Source organism: Oryza glaberrima, chromosome 2 (assembly GCF_000147395.1).
Source record: "Oryza glaberrima chromosome 2, OglaRS2, whole genome shotgun sequence".
Taxonomy (NCBI): domain Eukaryota; kingdom Viridiplantae; phylum Streptophyta; class Magnoliopsida; order Poales; family Poaceae; genus Oryza; species Oryza glaberrima.
This window is the reverse complement of record NC_068327.1, coordinates 6,284,479-6,303,450: the sequence shown is the minus strand read 5'-3', so window position 1 is coordinate 6,303,450 and position 18,972 is coordinate 6,284,479. Positions and strand designations below refer to the sequence as shown.

The 18,972-nt window shown below is 40.6% G+C and overlaps 1 protein-coding gene across 1 annotated transcript; it reads left to right on the top strand.

Annotated features, from left to right (window-relative positions):
- The first annotated feature begins 7,071 nt into the window (after nt 1-7,071).
- LOC127762978 (uncharacterized) lies at nt 7,072-17,936 on the top strand. The gene is made up of 3 exons (XM_052287522.1): nt 7,072-7,247; nt 14,490-15,001; nt 17,307-17,936. Exon 2 carries the CDS (start codon nt 14,557-14,559, stop codon nt 14,992-14,994), a length of 438 nt encoding a protein of 145 aa, XP_052143482.1. The 5' UTR covers nt 7,072-7,247; nt 14,490-14,556; the 3' UTR covers nt 14,995-15,001; nt 17,307-17,936.
- The last annotated feature ends 1,036 nt before the right edge of the window (nt 17,937-18,972 follow it).

Genomic DNA, 18,972 nt, shown 5'->3' with positions numbered 1-18,972 from the left:
CATGGCTTCTTAGAATAATGGGTTCCATAGGAATTGTTTTGGAATCTTGTTGTTCAGGGGATAGATCTTGAGTTTTCTGTTGTTCTACTAAATATCCTAGGAAATTATTCTCTATGGATTTCTCATAAGTGCTTTCTGGAAAACAATTTTTTCCTCTGATATCCTGAGATTGTTGAGTAAGTTTAAAAGGAGAATAAGTAATATACGTTTTACTGGTTGACCCATAATCTAAAAAGACCTTAATTACTGACTTGTCATGTGCTTGTTTTCTCTCTTCATTACATACCCCTTTTCCTTTCTTCTGGGTCTTAAAAAATTCTTCAAAATATATAATCTGCCTATTCTCATACCAGTTAAAGAAGAAAATATTCCTCCTCTGTTCTCTCATTTCGTTATGCCAAACTTCTCTTATCTTCATTCTGAATGATTTGTCAACCTCTTCAAGATATCTTTTAGTTTTAGTTCTATTTTTGGGGAGTCTTATTTCTCTCCTAAGCAATTCTTTGTCAATTTCAAATTCTTCTTCTTCTAAAGCAATAACAAAGCCAACATCAAGCTCGATAACATTGATATCGAAGTCTGAGATTGAAGGTTCGTCGGAGTTGTCTTCATAGGTAGCATAGACAACATTTTGAGGTTTTGTCCTAGGCCTAGAATCTAGACTGACAGAAGGTCTAGACTGGAGAAAGGCTTTTTGTTTTGAAGCAAATGTTATCTCAACATCTCCGTCTGGTGTTTCAATCAAGGATTCGACTTCTGATTGATCCATAGACTTAGGTTCAACAGCTTGAGATAAAACCCATTTCTCAGGCAGGGTGATCTCATCCCATTTCAGGGTTTTGGGGGTAGTACATCTGTTATTAGGATTGGTTTGAAGGAGAGTGGTTAGGCCTTTTGATGTATAATGTTTGGCACAAGGTGCTAAAGTTGTCATGGCTTTGTAGTAAACTCTGTAGGTAACGGAGATGTTTTCACTCCCTGGTTCTAGTTCATAACCAGATGTTTGTAAGTTGAGAGTGAGAACTTTATGGATATTTGTGTCTGAGAGGGATACAGAAAAATCAGGAAAGGTGTTAAAATAAACAGGACCATTACTGAGGCTGGCTTCCACCATGCCAAGTAAGGAATCTTTGAACCTTTTATTTCTGCAATCTCTTAGACAAGCCAGAACAGAGATGTTCAATCCCTTTCTAGTCAAGGATCTGATAGCAACTTGTATAAGACCAAAGTGAAGGTAGTGATATTGATGTTTAGCTCTTATAGAATTGATTTCTCTTTCTGAAAGAAGATGCAGGGTTTCATGCAAAGAACTAATTGGAATAGTTTTTTCAATTGTTTTAATATAGTAGTCACTAAGTAACGAAAAAGTACCTACATGATATATTTCCTTAATATTAACCTTAGGAATCTTCCAGTTATAAATACTTTTCTCAATATCCTCAAAAGATATAGATGAAGCATTCTTTACCGACATAGTGCCAACAGACTTCTCGCTACTGCACGAGGCTACAGATCGATCAGTGGCTCTTCGTGATCTAACCAACCAAGACATCTTATACGAAAGATAGGAAGATAGGTAGGTAGTTACCAGACAACGGCGGGGAAACTCCCACAATTATGATCAACCTATTTGGATATGATGTGTTCCAGTCAACGGCAGGGAATATTTCCCACAATTAAGTTCAACCTTTGCCTTTGATAAGTGCCCAGTCAACGAATTACGCCGACAAACGCCTTCTGCGGCTTAACAAGGCAACGCGACTTCAGGCAACCGATCAAAGGTTCGGGAACTCCGCGACTTCGGAACACCACCACACCGTTCGGGATCACCGCGACTTCAGCACGCTACCCGACCCCTCTTCCCCCCCCCCCCCTTTCGGATATATACATATATATATATATATGTATATATATATATATATATATCTATATGTATATATATATATGTATATGGGAAAGTTTCAGGGTTAGGGTTTAGGGTTTAGGGTTTAGGGTTAGGGTTGTATATATATATATATATATATATATATATATATATATATATATATATATATATATGTGTGTGTGTGTGTGTGTGTGTGTGTGTGTGTGTGTGTGTGTGTGTGTGTGTGTGTGTGTGTGTGTGTGTGTGTGTGTGTATATATGTGTGTGTGTGTGTGTGTGTGTGTGTGTGTGTGTGTGTGTGTGTATATATATATATATATATAAATCTATACATGTATATAGATATGGACTGAAAATGGACAAAAAATTGAGTGTGGAATATGGACTGAAAAAATAGGAAGCAAACAGCATCAAACCACCAATGCACCAATCATCATATATATGATATCTCAGTACGACAGATTCACATGCTCACAGCATCTCACCAAGTCACCATTTATTGAAGAGGCATGCATAAATAAGTGCAAGTGCAAGACTACACAGTAGAAGAGGACAGCAATTGTACTAAGAAAAGGTGCACGGTGAAGATCAAACTTGGAGGGGATTTTTATTTACCTCAAGTCCTCAACGTCGTCGTCATCGGAGGTGATGCAGGATTGATCAGAGGCAGCGGCGCGACGCCTCGTGGAGGAGTCTGGAGCTCTTGGAGGAGAGTGCAGAGGAGGGAGCGCGGAGAAGGCTGTAGGTGGCGGCGCGGCGCCGGCGAGGCGGCGCAGCGACGGCGTAGGCGCGCGCGGCGCGGCGCGTCGCCTGTCACTGGCGGCGCGCCAGCGACGAGGCGGCGCAGCGACGGCGTAGGGCAGGCTGGCGGCGAGGCGACGCAGCGACGGCGTGGTCGGGGCGGCCGGGCGGCGCTACGATGGGGATTGGATTTTGCGAGCGGCGGCGCGTGTGGAGAGGGAGAACGGGAGATGCGTTTTGTTCTGTGTGATTTACGGCTCCCCTGTATCAGGTACGTATCCCGCCGTATCGGAGGAGTATCGGTATTTTTTAATTATCTGAAAAAGAGAAAAATGAGGGATACGTACAGGATACGTATCCCGCACGTATCTGTATCCAGACGTGTATCAGATACTGATACGAGGGTCAGCTGCCGTATCGGGGTAACGTATCACGTCAGCTGCAGCATGGACTGAAAGACGTAACATGTGTATAACTGGTAGGATGATGTATCAGTAGTGTAGTACTCCCTCCATCCCATTTTAAGTGCTACCATGAGTTTTCATGTGTAACTTTGATTGTCCGTGTTATTTATTTTTTTTATAATTAGTATTTTTATTGTTATAAGATGATAAAATATGAATAGTACTTTATACGTGACTTATGTTCTCAATTGTTTTTAAAAAAATTTTAAATAAGACAGACGGTCAAAGTTGGGCACATAAAATCATGGCTGCACTTATAATGGGATGGAGGGAGTATATATTTATTGGTAACTACTGTATGTATTGACTATTAAATTGGCTATAAATGATTTAAAGATAGAAGTTAGCTATAGTAATAAACTTGCTCTAGATAGAGCCTAGTAAAATTTAGAGAGAATCCTTTATATGCCACTCGAAATTGGCTAGTTTCCTTATATGCCACTAAAAATTGGTTTCTCCCTTATATGCCACTGGTTCAAATTTTTCCACTCTTTTATGCCACTCCCAGCACTATAGCATTTGTTGACTATTAGTCAAATGTTAGTTTTTTTCGTAAATGACCAATATGCCCTGTCATCACAACAAGATAATTGAGCTATTGCCACCAAATTATTACAACAATTCGTAGCAATATATTGTACTATTCCTATGATAATTTTTCTGTAGCAAATAACTATATTTTATTGCAACTATTTACAATCGTTGTTTTATTTAGTACTTTTGTTGCAATAGAAAATGAGATATCGCCACAAAAAACCTTACTGTTGCAAAAAAAACATGTTCTATCACCATAATTTTGTTTTTTTGTGGCAATTTACATAGTACACGGATGTCAAGGTACTTTTCACTATTTTTTCTTGCCATGATCAACGAATTCGTTGCAATAAAAGAATTGCCGTCTCTTAATTTAACTTACTTTTTTCATATGGACACAGATTGAGACAAATTTTATATGAAAATTATAGCTCTCGACGAGATCTATAACTTTATAGGTGATAAATTTTTCATTTGAAATCTTTTAGATATTCAAATCTATGATTCAAATCTCAGTTAGGTAGGCTTAAATGGAACGATATGCATTTTCAAATAGAATAGAAGTGTAGATGAGTTGGTAAAGGAAAGCGCGCGTGAAGGATATGTATTGAGTTCGAATCCAATCTAAGACACGATCTCAGAAAATAAATAGATAGGATGATAGATTAATAATATTTAAACTTTTAATTTGGTACGTAGAACTAATGCCACATATGGAGTGGTGGCAATAATTTTTATTGCAACAATGTGAAGTGTTGCAATATGATTTTTTGCCACATACATTCCGTGGTAACATCGAAATTTATTACCACTAAATAAAAATCGTTGCAATAACCTATTACCACCCTATTTATTACCACGGCTAGCAACGATTTTAAAATTGCGGTACTATGTATCTATTGCCACAATTTTTGTAATGATGCCACGATTTTTTTCGTGGCGACAAATGATTTTTCTAGTAGTGCATATAAGAAATGTGTAAACTTCATAAATTCATAAATAATTTATTTTAAATCCTTTTTGAGTGAACAAAACTTTATCAGAACCAGTGAAAAATGCTCTTTGTATTAAAAATATTGTTGGAAAGCTTCATGTTTCATGCTTATATTGAAAATTTATTTGTGATGGTGATGGCTAAAATTGCACGTGATGAAAAAAAAAAATCAATTTTCATATGTTGCATCCAATAGCTGTATTAGTACTAAAATACCTATCATTGATTTTATACCAACTCTCAAGGATAAATGTGTCTTTTTTCTATAAAGTTAACGGTCAACTGGCGGTGGAGTGACCGCAATGGCACAAAAGGGAGGACAAGCTTGAAATGGTGGCATAGAAGGGATGAGCCAATTTGAAGTGGCATATAAGGAAACTGGTTACTTTGCAGTGGCATATAAAGGTTGTGTTTAGTTCCACGCTGAAATTGGAAGTTTGAAGAAATTGGAACGATATGACGGAAAAGTTGGAAGTTTGTGTGTGTAGGAAAATTCGATGTGACGGAAAAGTTGAAAGTTTGAAGAAAAAAGTTAGAATCTAAATAGGACCAAAGAATCTATCTATTATATTATTAAGACAGCTTTGAAAAGAGAGATCACATTCACTGTGGTGGCTAGAAATTCCCACATTAATTGAAGAAAAAGAAAACAAGAGTCCAAGTAGAAATACAATTTAAAAATAGCTGAAATTCGGAATTAAAAATAAGCAATATTGAAAGAAGAGTCCATATAAGAACCCAATACAGGATTAATCAAAATTTCAGAATAAAATTAAAATAAAATCCGAAATTAGAAAAGAAAAAAGTGCAAGTAGGAATACAATTTAAAATTAACTGAAATTAGGAATTAAAAATAAGGAATACTGAGAGAAGATTTTATATAAGAACCCAATACGAGATTAATTAATATTCAAATAAAAATAAAAATAAAATAAGAAATTAGCAGAAAGAAAAGAAAAGTTCAAGTAGGAATACAATTTAAAAATAACTGAAATTCGAAATAAAAAATAAGCAATATTGAAAGAAAAATCCATATAATAACCCAATACGAGATTAATTAAAATTCAAAATAAAAATAAAATAATATCTAAAATTAGAAAAACTAAAAGAGAGTTCAAGTAGGAATACAATTTTGAAACAACTGAAATTTAAAAATAAAAAATAAAAATAGTAAAAGAACACTATACGGTATTAATTAAAATTTGAAAAAAAAATAAATTATAAAATTATAAAAAGAAAAGAAAGATTTCAATTAGGAATACAATTTATAAATAACTAAAATTGGTGATAAAATATAAAGACTATATAAAGAAAAGACAATCTAAAACACACGACGAGATAAATTAAGTATCAGGCCTATAAAGGAGTAGGGTGGTGGCGGTTGATACGACATATAAAAACAATTAATAAAACACAAAATAGAATCCTAATGACGATTAAAAGGAGGAACGACAAGCAGGCCGTGAAGCAAACGGGCAAGACGCTGGTGGAACTTCTAGAAGTAAAAGAATAAACCCCATTGATAATCATATTCAATCTTCAAAGTCTCGATGACAATAAAAGGAGAAGCAGTGGGCGGGGTGTATAGGAGTATAGTTGCAGAGCCACCGATGGTTGGCGGGACTTCTAGAAATAAAAAGAATTCCAACGATAGTTATGTTCAATTTTTAGAATCCCAACGACAATAAAGAGTAGGCGGCGGATGGGCCGTAGAGGAGTATAGTGGCATCGTTTGACGAGACTTCTAAAAATTATAAAAAATGAAACCCAACAAGTCAATAAACTCTAAAAACTACAAGGTCTAATTTTTAAAGGTTTGGAACATCTAAAAAGTAAAAAAAAAAACTCCAATGATAATCATATTCAATTTTAAAATCTTAATGACAATAAAAAATGGAGGCAGCGGGCGAGCCATAAAGGAGTATAATGGCCAAGCCGCTCACGGTTTGGCAAGACTTCTAGAAAGTAAAAAAAAATGAACCCGAAAGATAATTATGTTCGATTTTTAAAATCACAATGACAATAAAGAGAAAAGACAGTGGACGGACTATAGATGAGTATAATGGCAGCGTTTAATGGGATATCTAGAAATTATAAAAACGAAACCCAACGAGACAATAAACTCAAAAAACTATATGAACCAATTTTTAAAGGTTTCAAGGAGAATGAATAGAAACAGTTGTAGATCGAGCAAACAAATAAAGAAAGATACGACAGAAGTAAGAATTAGAAATACGGGGATGATAAGGTTTGGCCTTTCAAAATCTTAAGACAACGAGATCGCTATTTAAAAAATTTTAAGTAAAATCATACTAAAAAATATATGATTTTATTTGGATGCTAGCCGCGCAATTAGGCCACCAAGCTAGTTCTCTCTAAAATACAATATGTGCGGGGCCGGTGGTTTGCGACTAGTAGCTGCATCGCGCTTATATAAGAGGGGCTAGGTGCATCTTTGATCTCAACCTCCCCTGCCCCTCCTTGTCCAAGCCAGTTTTGATTCTCCAGGGGAGCAAGTCTGATTTCCCTTCCTCCTCATCTCGTCGTTGGGATCGTAACCATTATATACACCGTCGTCTGCCGGAACCCAGAAGCGAGCCCCCAGGAGCGCATGCTGTGAACCTTTACGGGTAACATTTTTTCTGTTTATTTTCTATTTCCAAATAAGTAATAGCAACTTATTATACTACAAATTTGTGGAGTGAAAGGCACCACAAATCACTAACCATCGATGCTGATAATAATGCTACTCAGTACCCTGACAACCTGCCATGGCCTATGTGACACCAACAAACAAAACGATTCCGGTATGCAATGCTAAGCTCAAATCGGAGACCCAATAGATGATAGTGCTGAATTTGTTTGACGACGATATTGCATCGATCTTAGGACTGCAAACCGTTGGGGTAAATACATGTATGATGTCAGTAGTAGTCGCATAACCCATTTACTAAAACAGAGCAGCTTTTCCTTCTTGCTCATACAAGATTACAAAATCTCCTTCCTTTCATTCTCTCCATCTTCATCTTCATCATCATATCTCTTCTCTCTCTTTGCTCCGCCGGCGACGTTCAGTGAGATGGTGACACAGCATACTTAACAATTCTATCGATGTGAGTCACCGTTGGTCTTCGTGAGGGATGGCCATCACGGATTCAACGGGTGGGCAGGGCAGCGACGAGTGTGCGGCGCTGCCAGCCACCGGAGCCAGGGGAACGGAGAGAAAAGGGTAGCTAAGACCGACGTCAGAGGCGAAGGCGAGGGAAACGAAGAGGCCGGCCGCCGGCCGCCGGCCGGGGCTTAGGATGCGTGAGAATCTAGAGAGACGAGAAAGACGACAGGGCACCTTTATCGCCGGCCATTCTGGAGTTTAGAGGCAGGGAGCTAGAAGGGCGATCTGGAGAAGCCTCACCAACAACGCTAGGGGCTGAGCGGACTGTGACAGACGAGAGGATTTGAGCTGTCAAAAGGTGATCGAGGCGTGAGAGAGGGATTAGGCCCCGTTCAGATGCTATCCCAAAACTTTACACCATATCACATCAAAAATTTAAACACCTACATAAAGAATTAAATATAGGCTAAAAAATAACTAATTGCATAGATTGTGACTAATTTACAAGACAAATCTCTTAAACCTAATTGTTCTATGATTTGATACTCCCTCCATCTATTTTTCATATTCATATTTCCAAATCTGAAAATTCTATTTTTGATAGGCATATTTCAATCCAACAACCTATCATCTTAATGACTTTCTCGGATTTAATGCATGACTCTCCATTCTTCCACACAAGATTGGCTACATTGGCATCGAGAAATGTAAATATTAATGAATCGCTTGTTTACGAGGAATGACTAGTAGCATGTTTAAATGAATAATAAGTAAAATTATTTATCCTTAATCTGTGTGTCAAGATGAAATATGACTATCAAAAATAGATGGAGGGAGTAATATGGTGCTACAGTAAATATTTTCTAATGATATATTAATTAGGCTTAATAAGTTCGTCTCGAGGTTTACCGACAGATTCTACAAGACCACATGTAACACCCTACATAATATTTAATTTTTGATGCGTGGATCTAATCACCCCTTTCTCGCTCTGTCCCATGGAAATTAAAGTCAATTGGGGAGTGCTAGTAGTAGATGTGACGGAACGAAAATCCACAGAGGAAGGTGGCAGGAAGCTTCGTCTGCATAAAGGAGGTTGGCAATTTGTCATCATGCACTGAATGCGTCACCGTTGGCAATTCGCCATCATGCACTCCAATACAAAGTATTAGTATTAATTAGTTTAAGGGCATTAGCACTCGGGATCCTGTGGTAGGAGTAGACTAATTTCAATAATCATACGCCACATCAGTTAGGAATAAGTTCGGAAAGCTTGCGCGTCGAGAATTGCGCGAAAAAACGAGGAATAAACTCAGTAGTCTACGGATATGACGACAGTTAGGTGGTGGTTGAATCTTCCGAAGACGAAGATTAAGTGTTTCACGTAAAACGTGTTTTAATTATTATGAACTTAAAAAATATATTAATATGATATTTTAGAGCAGCTTTCATATAGAAATTTTCGCACGAAACGCACCGTTTAGCGGTTTAAAAAGCATGCCACGAGTATCCAAAATTTTATCTCTCGTTTATAAAAGAAACGAATAGGGTCTTAAGTAGTCTCTCTGTCTTATAGAAGACCAATATATACTGAATCTGATATATTCTAGTTTTTTTAGACGAAGTAAGTTATATAAGGGCATTAGCAGTGCGGCATGGTATATTACCAGACCTCACATGTCACCTAAGCCGAATAACAACAAAAACAATGTTAACCACAAGTTTCACAGTGATATGTAACCTTAAGTGGGTCCACAATAATAAAATGCCTCTTTTCTCGGGATTTCCTCTCTATCCACTCAACCAATCGACGCAGGCCCTCTCTCTCCTCAACTCATGTGCCCTTTCCCCTCCCTCTCTCTCCTCAACTCATGCGCCCTTTCTCTTTCCACCGTGGCACGGAAGAGACAAAGCGGCGGTGATGGGCTCCGTGGTTTAGAGCGGCGATGGCAGATGGCCCAAGCGGCGATGGCGACGGTGGCTGTCAGGAAGTCGCTAATGACGGGGCCGGAAGCCGCCGTCGAACTCGCTCGATCTAGCTGGGGGGCCACCGGGGGGGTGGGATGGCGGCAAGTTCCTCGGCGCTGCGCGCGAGCACGACGGCGACCCCCCTGTCCCCTCCTCTTCTCCCACCGGCGGCCCTCCTTTCCTAAGCCGGCACTGCTCCCTTCCCTCTCCCCAATGGTTCTGCCGGCGGCGAAGGCGACGGTCGGCGGGGGTTTGAGCAGCGGCAGCGGAGCTCAGTGACCCAGATCTGGGCTGACGACGAACTCCCGGTATGCTCCTTCCAACTCCGGTCGCCATCTCTCCAAGCTCCAGTGTTGAAGGCAACAAAGCAGCGTGAGAGGACCGTCGAGCGACGATTTTCTCTCCCCTCCTTGACAAATTCCTGACGAGGAACGGGTGACCTATTTTAGCTCCCCGTTCTTACTTTGGTCATGGAAGAAACTTACGTGGCATGAAATCTTTACGTGAAAGGTCGAGGCTGAACGCCCTAAAAGAAACGTGCTTTACTATCTTTTTCCTTTACCACACTTCTATATTAAATCTGTCCTATCTAGAAGCACATCCTTAATTGTGTACATCTGGTAGGAAACTGTGCCTCATCGCGCGCATTCGAGCTACCAGATGTATTCACTGGCGAAACTGTGCGTCACGTCTCCTCGCCAATCTCCTCGCTCCGGCCAGCCGAATCCACTTGCGAGGAGGCGAGAGCCGCTAGATCCGGCGTCCTTCGCCTCGTCGTTAGCTAATATGGCGGCAACGCGATGCCTGGAGTAGGAGACGAAGGGTGAGGAGGGGAATAGCGATTGGAGGGGAGAGGTGAAATGGCGATGTGGTCGTGGAGCTAAGGGTAGTAGAAAGTAGAGTATGCGCGTCTGGGCACTTTGTACATTTTAGTAGATTTTTGTTCGTCCCAATCAGCTTGGCTGGGTTTTTTTTTTCTCTTTTTGCCGATTTACCTAAAGAACTGACACTACTATTTATTTTTATATCCCGGTTCATTCAAACAAGCGGCGCTAATTATTGGCGTAATTTATATTAGTGCAGTACTGTTTTTTTTTTAATTACCACCATCTAGTACTGGTTTTAGTGCAGTACTGGTTTTTTTTAATTACCACCATCCAGTACTGGTTTTTTTAAATTACGCTAATAATTAATGCCTTGTTTTCCACTCCCACGGATTTGGATGGTGGGAAATCCCATTTATCGCCGTTTTTTTTAACTAAACGGCATTGTGTTCTGTTGTAGTGGATGGAGTAATTTTCCATCCCATAATATCAGGCATGGTTAAATTTGGCACAGTCTTTCAACCTAATTTTAACTTATAATTACTCATCTACTATAAGTTTTATTGTAACAAAATTATAATCATCTTAATGTAAATTTAAATGTTAATCCAATGATATTAATTTAGCAAATAAAATAAAATTTATATTATAATAATTGTTGGTTAAATATTTTTAAAGTTGAATTTTGAAATATGTGCACGTTTTATATTATAGGTTAGAGGGAGTATACTTTATCTATTGTTGCAGTTGAGGGACAAAATTTATACCATGTCAAAAATTGAGTGTTGGAAAAATATACTACCTCTGTCCCATAATAATTGTATTTCTAGGATTTGAATGTCTCAAAATAATTGTCACAGTAGAGTACTAATGATCTCATTAATCACTTCTTATTCAAATTACTCCATATTTTATCCTCAACTATTCTTTTACTCTTATCTATACACCATTTAATAATGGGCATTATAGTCTTTCTCCTTAAATCTTAATATACTTCATATACTAAACAATCTAATAATTTATATGTGACGAAGGAAGTACCTTTTTCCTTTTTCATACACCATGTTGCGCGTCCTCTTCACGCAAAGAACTTCTTTGCGTCTCAGACAGAAATGCGCACCGAACGGGTTAGGCCCATTTGGTTTGTTCGGATTCGTTTTTCTAGTAATTCCAAGATGCCAACCTAGATCGATACCCCGTTCACATCATAGGGGAGTACGAAGATTAAGAAAAACCAATAACTATATCGTACAACAGCATTTTTAAGCAAAACACTAAATATTGGTTGTGTGCATAAATGTATATACCATATTCAATGCACAGATAATGAACAAATTTAGGAAATGAATACCACTGTTATCATCATTTGAAAATAACCTAAAAAAATTATATGATGATCAATTTTGAATAATTGGAAATAGAGGGAGTAGAACAATATTTTTCAATCAGAGGCTATAGCCATGCTTTTCTTAAAAGCAAAATATAGTCTTGCAAACGTGAAACGTTTAATATCGGTTAGGGTAACAATTTCTCCGTTGGGAACAGGCAAGGCTAGATTTTTCACCCATCGATATTACGGGGTAGGACCCTGAGTTTATGAGGGGGTGAGGCGGTGACGCCGGTGCCGACAGTAGCGAATCCACCGTGGGCGCTCTAGGGTCTCGAGCCCCCACTACCAGTGTTATAACCATGGGAGTCCCCATGAAGTCCCCATTAAAATGTTCTGTCATATACCCATTAGAAGAGGTGTTATAATTTTATTTAGTTTGTTTAGACCCTCATGTTAACCATTCCTGGATTCGCCCTTGGGTGCCAGGGAGGTATTTTCACCTGCCTCGAAATATTAAGCAAGAGGCAGCCCACCAACCATCATAAGCCTATTAGAGATATTACTCCATGAACAATCCAGCCCATATACTGGCCATCAAATTAAGCAAGGGAGCTTAGTCCAATTTGGAGAAGATATCTATAGGTGTTTTAAAAGAGAGCAATGATGATGATTATGAATCTGTGATGCCTTCGTACTCGGCCATAGGCGTCTCCCGCCGTCTCCCTCATCCCAATGGCCGTTGGCACCCGTGTCTTTCCCTTCTTCTCCAACTGCTTCCCCATTCTCTCTTTTCTTCCTCCGGCTGCTGGTCTCTCATGTTGTTCTCCTCTCTCTATCTCTGACCATCAGCAACTGTCACACACTAGGGGTGCAGAGACCCGGTAGCAGTGCAGGGTGCCAGTGGGGCCGGGGACGGGAGCCAATTTCGCCCTGTCCTTTCCTCCGGGACACGGGACTGGGGTCGGGTAAACCCGCAAGCGAGCAAGGGCGAGGCTGTTTCTATCCAATCCGCCCGTTAGACCATTCACAGTGCATGGCCTCAACTGTCCAGCTAGCCAGATTGCATACATGGAGAATAAAAGGGGGTGGGGCCCATGTCTTCACCAGCTTCGCGCGTCCTCCTTTGGCTCCGAGAACCTCGTCAGAAGAAAACAGCTTTTTCACATAGAGAATCGCATCGGCATGCGAGAAAGCAGGACATAGAGAGAGAAAGGGGAGAAGCTCATCGGAGAAGCTGCATCTCCGCCAAGTCCGAGCTCCCGCCCCGAGCTCGCCACCCCCCGCTACCACACCACCGAGTCTAAGCTACGTGCGGCCGAGCTCCCGCCGTCCTCGCTACTGCGCCACTGACACGCAGCAGCAGCTCGCAGCGGCCGCCTCGATCCATCCGAAGAAGGGGGGAGGCGCAGCGGCCGGAGATGGAGGAGGAGAGGCATGTGGCCAGTGGGGTAGGCGCGGCGGCGAGAGGAGGAAGGGGGAGGCGCGGCGCCGCCACCGCTCTGCTCCGCTCACCGCCAGTTGGAGTAGGAGGTGAGATGGAACCTCTCCTGGCGTGTATGAAGCGGCTTTCGATGGTGCCAGCGGTGTGGGTCGGGGGGGAAGCGGCACCGACGTAGAGGGGCGCCAGCGTGGTCGTAGCTAGTGGCGGAAGAAGAATCGACGCTGGTGAGGTGACGAGAGGAGAAAAATCGATGCCTCAGCAACTCTGGCGGTGGGGAAGGTAGGAAGGAGATATATAGTAAGATGAAAAGTGATTTGTGGGCCCCAATAAAAGAAGTCTGCATTGTGGGAGGAGTTTCTTTATAAGAGCTTCGTCTTACGTGTCATCCCAGGCCCATCAAGTGCAGAGGACGCACTGTGAATGGCCTTACAGGTTATTTCTATCTAACCCATAGTTACCAACCCTACATGTTCAGGAGGCTTCATAGACATAAAAATCAAACTAAAGTTCCAAACCCTTCAATTACTTATAAGGCCAGTATACACTTCTGTTTTTATTTTGACAAAAATATTTAAAAGTTAAACAAATTTTGAATGAATTTGAATATTTTTTTTTACTAAATTCATAAATATTTGAACAGGCGAGATATGTGCTTGGTGTGGAGCGAAATTTCTGAAATTACAATCCTCGGTATATATACACTAATAGTAATTCTTCCTTTTTTAAATATATAACACCATTGATTTTTTTTATATGTACTTTTGATCATTTGTTTTCTTCAAAAACTTTTTACAAATATATAGAAATGCAAGTCACGTTGAAAGTACCTTTAATGATATATCATGTCACAATAAAATAGATGATAAGTACTTTTTTTTTAATAACACAAACGGTCAAACATATAAAAAATCGACGGCATCATGTATTTAAGAAAATGGAGGGAATATATTGTGCCATAAAAGGTTTATAAGATATAATATGTGAGCCGAGAGGACCAACCGAGCTATTTGGTCAGTAGGGAGAAACCGCGACTCTCTGCATCACCAAGCCACAGAACATGAAATCGATGGAAGGGAAGCTACATTGATCACATGGAGAGCTTTGAATAATTTTGATCGTAAAAGAAAATTCACTTTCAATGCTTACCCAAACAAAATGCACACGTTAACCTCTCCTCGTCGCCGGCGATCTTCGCAGGTTGCACGGACGGCGGCCAAGCTGACGGACGTAGCTCGGAGGCAAGCGGCTGATTCGCCGAACCCACATGATTTCTGCCAAGCAAAAGTGCCAAATGGACGAGGCTCTGCTGGAGCAGCCGGCGATCCTGCCGGCGCCGGAGCCGGAGGGCACCTCGCTGCTGACCATCGTCGGGTTCGCCTTCCTAACCTTCAACTCGGCAATGGCGATCTACAGGTCGGACAGGGACGCGGGTGCTATTGCCTTCGTGACCTTCTCCTACTTCGACCTCCTCCTTCTCTTCTACTGCCTCCGGCTGTTCGAGAGGACGGAGCACGGCTCGCGGCGCCGCGGGCAGATCAAGGCCGCCGTGTGGCTGCTCACCACCATGCTCACCGCCGTCTTCTCCTACAAGGTCGCCGCCATCATGCCGCTGCCGGTGCAGGTGCTCGTCTGGGCCATGGCGGCCGCCACCGTGCTCGGTGGCTTCTACGCCTTCTTCCTCCACAGCGACACCAAAGCATGATAAGGAGGTACAAATATTTCCACCCATTTTCTTTTATTTTCTTATGAGAATTTTTTCTTAATGCATATTGTTTTTTCACCGTACAAAGAATTAATTAACCACACAGACCGTCAGTGAAGGCAGAGGCTACCAAATCTCCTATTGATTTGAGATTTTTGAGCCTAACTATGTTATCCATGTCTCTGTGTCTGCTGGGTAGGGATTGGTGATTGATCAGTTCAATCCGTACCAAGATTAAGCCAAGGCAGTCAAGACAAATGCAGAAGGTGTATTGGAGATGGAAGATGAAACTGATCAGGCAATCCATTAACAGAGCATGAAATTGCTCACATTGCCAACTTGATGCTGCATGCTGCTGCTCTTTCAAAAGAAATTGGTAATGCAGAAGACCAGCATAATGCTGAGATGCCTGTGCACAAGCAGAAGAACAGACTGACCAGTCATCTTTGGTGCTATTCCTATTTAGCACTTCCTTCTACTGCAACTTCCTCACAGAAAAAGAATACATCTTGTGCCAAATGGCAGGATCATACATCAATCTATGACCAGTTAGTAGAATAACGAGCATGAACTGAGGAACAGGAGCTACTGTCTTGTGCTAATGCACATGACAAAGTTGTGCCAGACAAGGCTGGAGCCTGAAAGTAAGAAGAAAATCATTTGTGAATGGAAGACCCTAGTAGGTGTTGGATGGGAATGGGAGTTAACTTCAGTTTTGGTCTCTATCAATTATCAGAAGAGAGCTCCAATACCTTCCACAGATCAAAAGAAGCCAGAGATGCCAAACCTTTCAAACAAGAAAGGGACAAGAGACACCAATATTCCAATGAGAGCACTAAGTAATATTGATCTTTCACAATGAATCAGAGAAAATGGCCACAGGGGCACCAATAATCTGAAAAAAAAAATACAAAGAAGAAGGGCCGAGGGGTGTCAATCTTCAAAAGTAAGAATGCAATGCAAATCTTTCAAAACAAAAGGCGGAAAAAGGGCCAACGTCTTCCCAAAAAACGAACTGAAAAGACTAATGTGTTCTAGTTTTTCAGAAAAGAAAAGGAACAATTCATAAAAGAAGAAGAAAGTACAGGTTCTTGGGCTTTTGTCATATGAAAAATATAATATCTTCTCGTCTTCCTTTTGGACTGAAGAAGTTTTGCTCCAGCTTTATTAAGCAGCAGAAAAAATCTTCTGGCTTCTTCCTATCTCCTATCGTGCCAAAATGGTTGCCCAATTTTGCTTCACCTCCATGGTCAGCTAAAGAGGACCTGGCAAGAAATGTTGTAAGGAAGATGGGAGTCATATCCTAGTATCTTATACTCTGATTCCTAGTAACCATGGATCCAGCTTCTCCACAACTAATCCACATGCAGAAGTTGTGCCAAACAAGGGTAGACCTATCAATTGTACATGGAAGACCCTAGTAGGTGTTGGATGGGAAATTGGAGTTTAACTTCAGTTTCAGTTCCCTTTCCCATAAAAAAAATTCCTCAGTTTCGGTCTCCAGCAATAATCAGAAGGGACCTCCAATACCTCTAAAGATCAAAAGAAGCCAATGGTGCCAAACCTTTCAAAAAGGAAAGTGGCAAGGGGCACCAACATTTCAATGTGAACATTTGATCTTTCTCAAAGGAAGAGGAGAAATGGCCCAAAGGATACCAATCTTAAAAGAAGTGCAGAAAAAAAAGGGCCAAGGGGATACCAGTCCACTATATGTAAAGGGAAACACCAATCTCTGCAAAACAAAAGGGAGAAAAGGGTCAAGGTTGTCCAAAACAAAGAAATGATCAAAGACTACAGCGTTCTAGATTTTGAGAAAAGAAAAAGGAATCAAAAAAGAAGATGAAGAAATTACAGGGTCTTGAGCTTTTGTCATATGACAATATAACATCTTCTTGTCCTCGTTTTGGACTGAAGAAGTTTTGATCCAGCTTTATTAAGAAGGAGAGAAAATCTTCTGGCTTCTTGTTATCTCCTCTCTTGCCAAATAGTTGCTCAATTTTGGTCACCTAAAGTAAAAAATGGGGAGAGATGTTGCAAAGGAAGATGGAGCCATATCCTGGTATCTTGTACTCTGGTTCATGCGGACACCCTGTCAGCTTGTTCATTCTCAGCTGGAGTACACAGCAAGAGTTCAGCAAGAGCTGATCAATCTGTCAGCCTCGCTGACCGTCACATCATTTTGCCTTCAAAAAGAACCATATATACTTCATATATTCTCTAATAATAACTTTGCTTGCTAACTGCTTATGCTGCTGTCCGCTGCATTTCTGACCGCGAACACCTGTGTTCTTCTTCTTCTTCTTTGTGCGCAGGGCGATTTGGCGGGAGCTAGCGGCAAAACAACCAGGCGATGGTAAGGGATGCAGCTGCATGCGTACGCACGCCGGTAGGCAGATCTCCCCGAAGCGAGGTCGCCGCCGCGCCGCGCGCGTGCAGAGCTCGTCACGTCGAAGCTTTCACCCAAAACGCGCGGCCGTAGGGCGGGACCCACCCGCCGGCCGCGCGTCCTACGAGTTATTGCCTGTTTCCTATCGGGCTGGAATAGGCGCGGGCCGACCCGCGGTACAGTTGGGTTATTTAGTTTATAACTAGACAAGCTAAATTTTACTTTTTAAATAAAAGTATATAAAAGTAAAATTATAGTTGAGCTAAAATAAACCAACTAGTACCTGCTGGTCGGCCCGCGCCTATTCATATATATGCTTCGCTGTGTGCTCCTCTATTGGAGAAGTTGATTGTCTGCCGTTAACTTCCACACGTATGCTTTGTTCCCCTTTCAGTTTGTACTTTACTAGTCTTCCGTGTCTCCTTTATTGTACGAAATAAGTGAGAGTGTGTACGTCTTTTTTAATTTCGAGAAATATTTAAATATATGTATCGTATAAAACAAGTGTGTTTGGTTTACTTTTGAATAAAGTGAACGTCCGATTTACTCTCTTTAATTCTTATCTCAATTTAATTTACTTTCTCAACTACTCTACTTGTTCCATATTATAAGGCATTTCCTATCCTAACTTAAAATTCTTCAAGTTTAACTAAATTTATATAAAAATATAAGTAGCATTTTCCACCCAAAATAATTATATTATAAAAATATGTTCAATAGAGGATTAATAAACTAATTTGGTATTATGGTGTTGCTATGTTTTTTTTATAAATTTAGTCAAACTTTAAAAACGACTTAGAACGAACTAAGAAGGTCTTAGAATCAGACGAAGTATGATATAAGATAATCCCTTTATTTCTTTTTATGAGTGAACTAACCAACGTCATACATATTCTGGGATGGAGTATTTCGTAATCCTAAACCAAATAAACCACTCTCCACGTTGAGTATAGGTGGTTTTAGTCGCACATTGTCGACCCTTATTTCTTCTATTTATTTCTCTTCCATCTTCATGTCATTTCTTCTTGTGCACTTTGATATCGTCCATGTGCGGCCATGGCACAGATCACAAGGCGTAGCTACTCGTGCCGTGTTTAGTTTCAAAGTTTTTCTTTAAACTTCCAACTTTTCCATCACATCAAAATTTTCCTACACACACAAACTTCCAACTTTTCAATCACATCGTTTCAATTTTAACCAAACTTCCAATTTTGACGTGAACTAAACACAGCCTCGATCTCGATCGAGGAGTCCCCCGGATGGTCCATCCACAAGGATGCACTCATGTGGCTCCATTGTACGTGCTTACCCATCACAATCGATCTACTCTCGTTGTACACTCGTTTTCTATATAGAGAGCAAGATCATTGTTGGCGCGTTATAGCGGACTTTCTTCCTTTCGAAACACCATTGATTTCCACACATCTAACGTGCTCCAACTAGTTCTATATCAGCAATTCCTTATATGTGATGGGTTGAAGTGTCTTGTCTTTTTTTTTTAAACGAATTGGCGAGCCACCAATTTCTTTGAATAGAGAAGGAGGAAACTGTACAACCAAAAGAATTATACAAACTCTCAAGACCTTTGGTCC

Coding starts and splice junctions, on each gene's coding strand:
- LOC127762978 (XM_052287522.1), top strand. CDS start 14,557: ATGATTTCTGCCAAGCAAAAGTGCCAAATGGACGAGGCTCTGCTGGAG.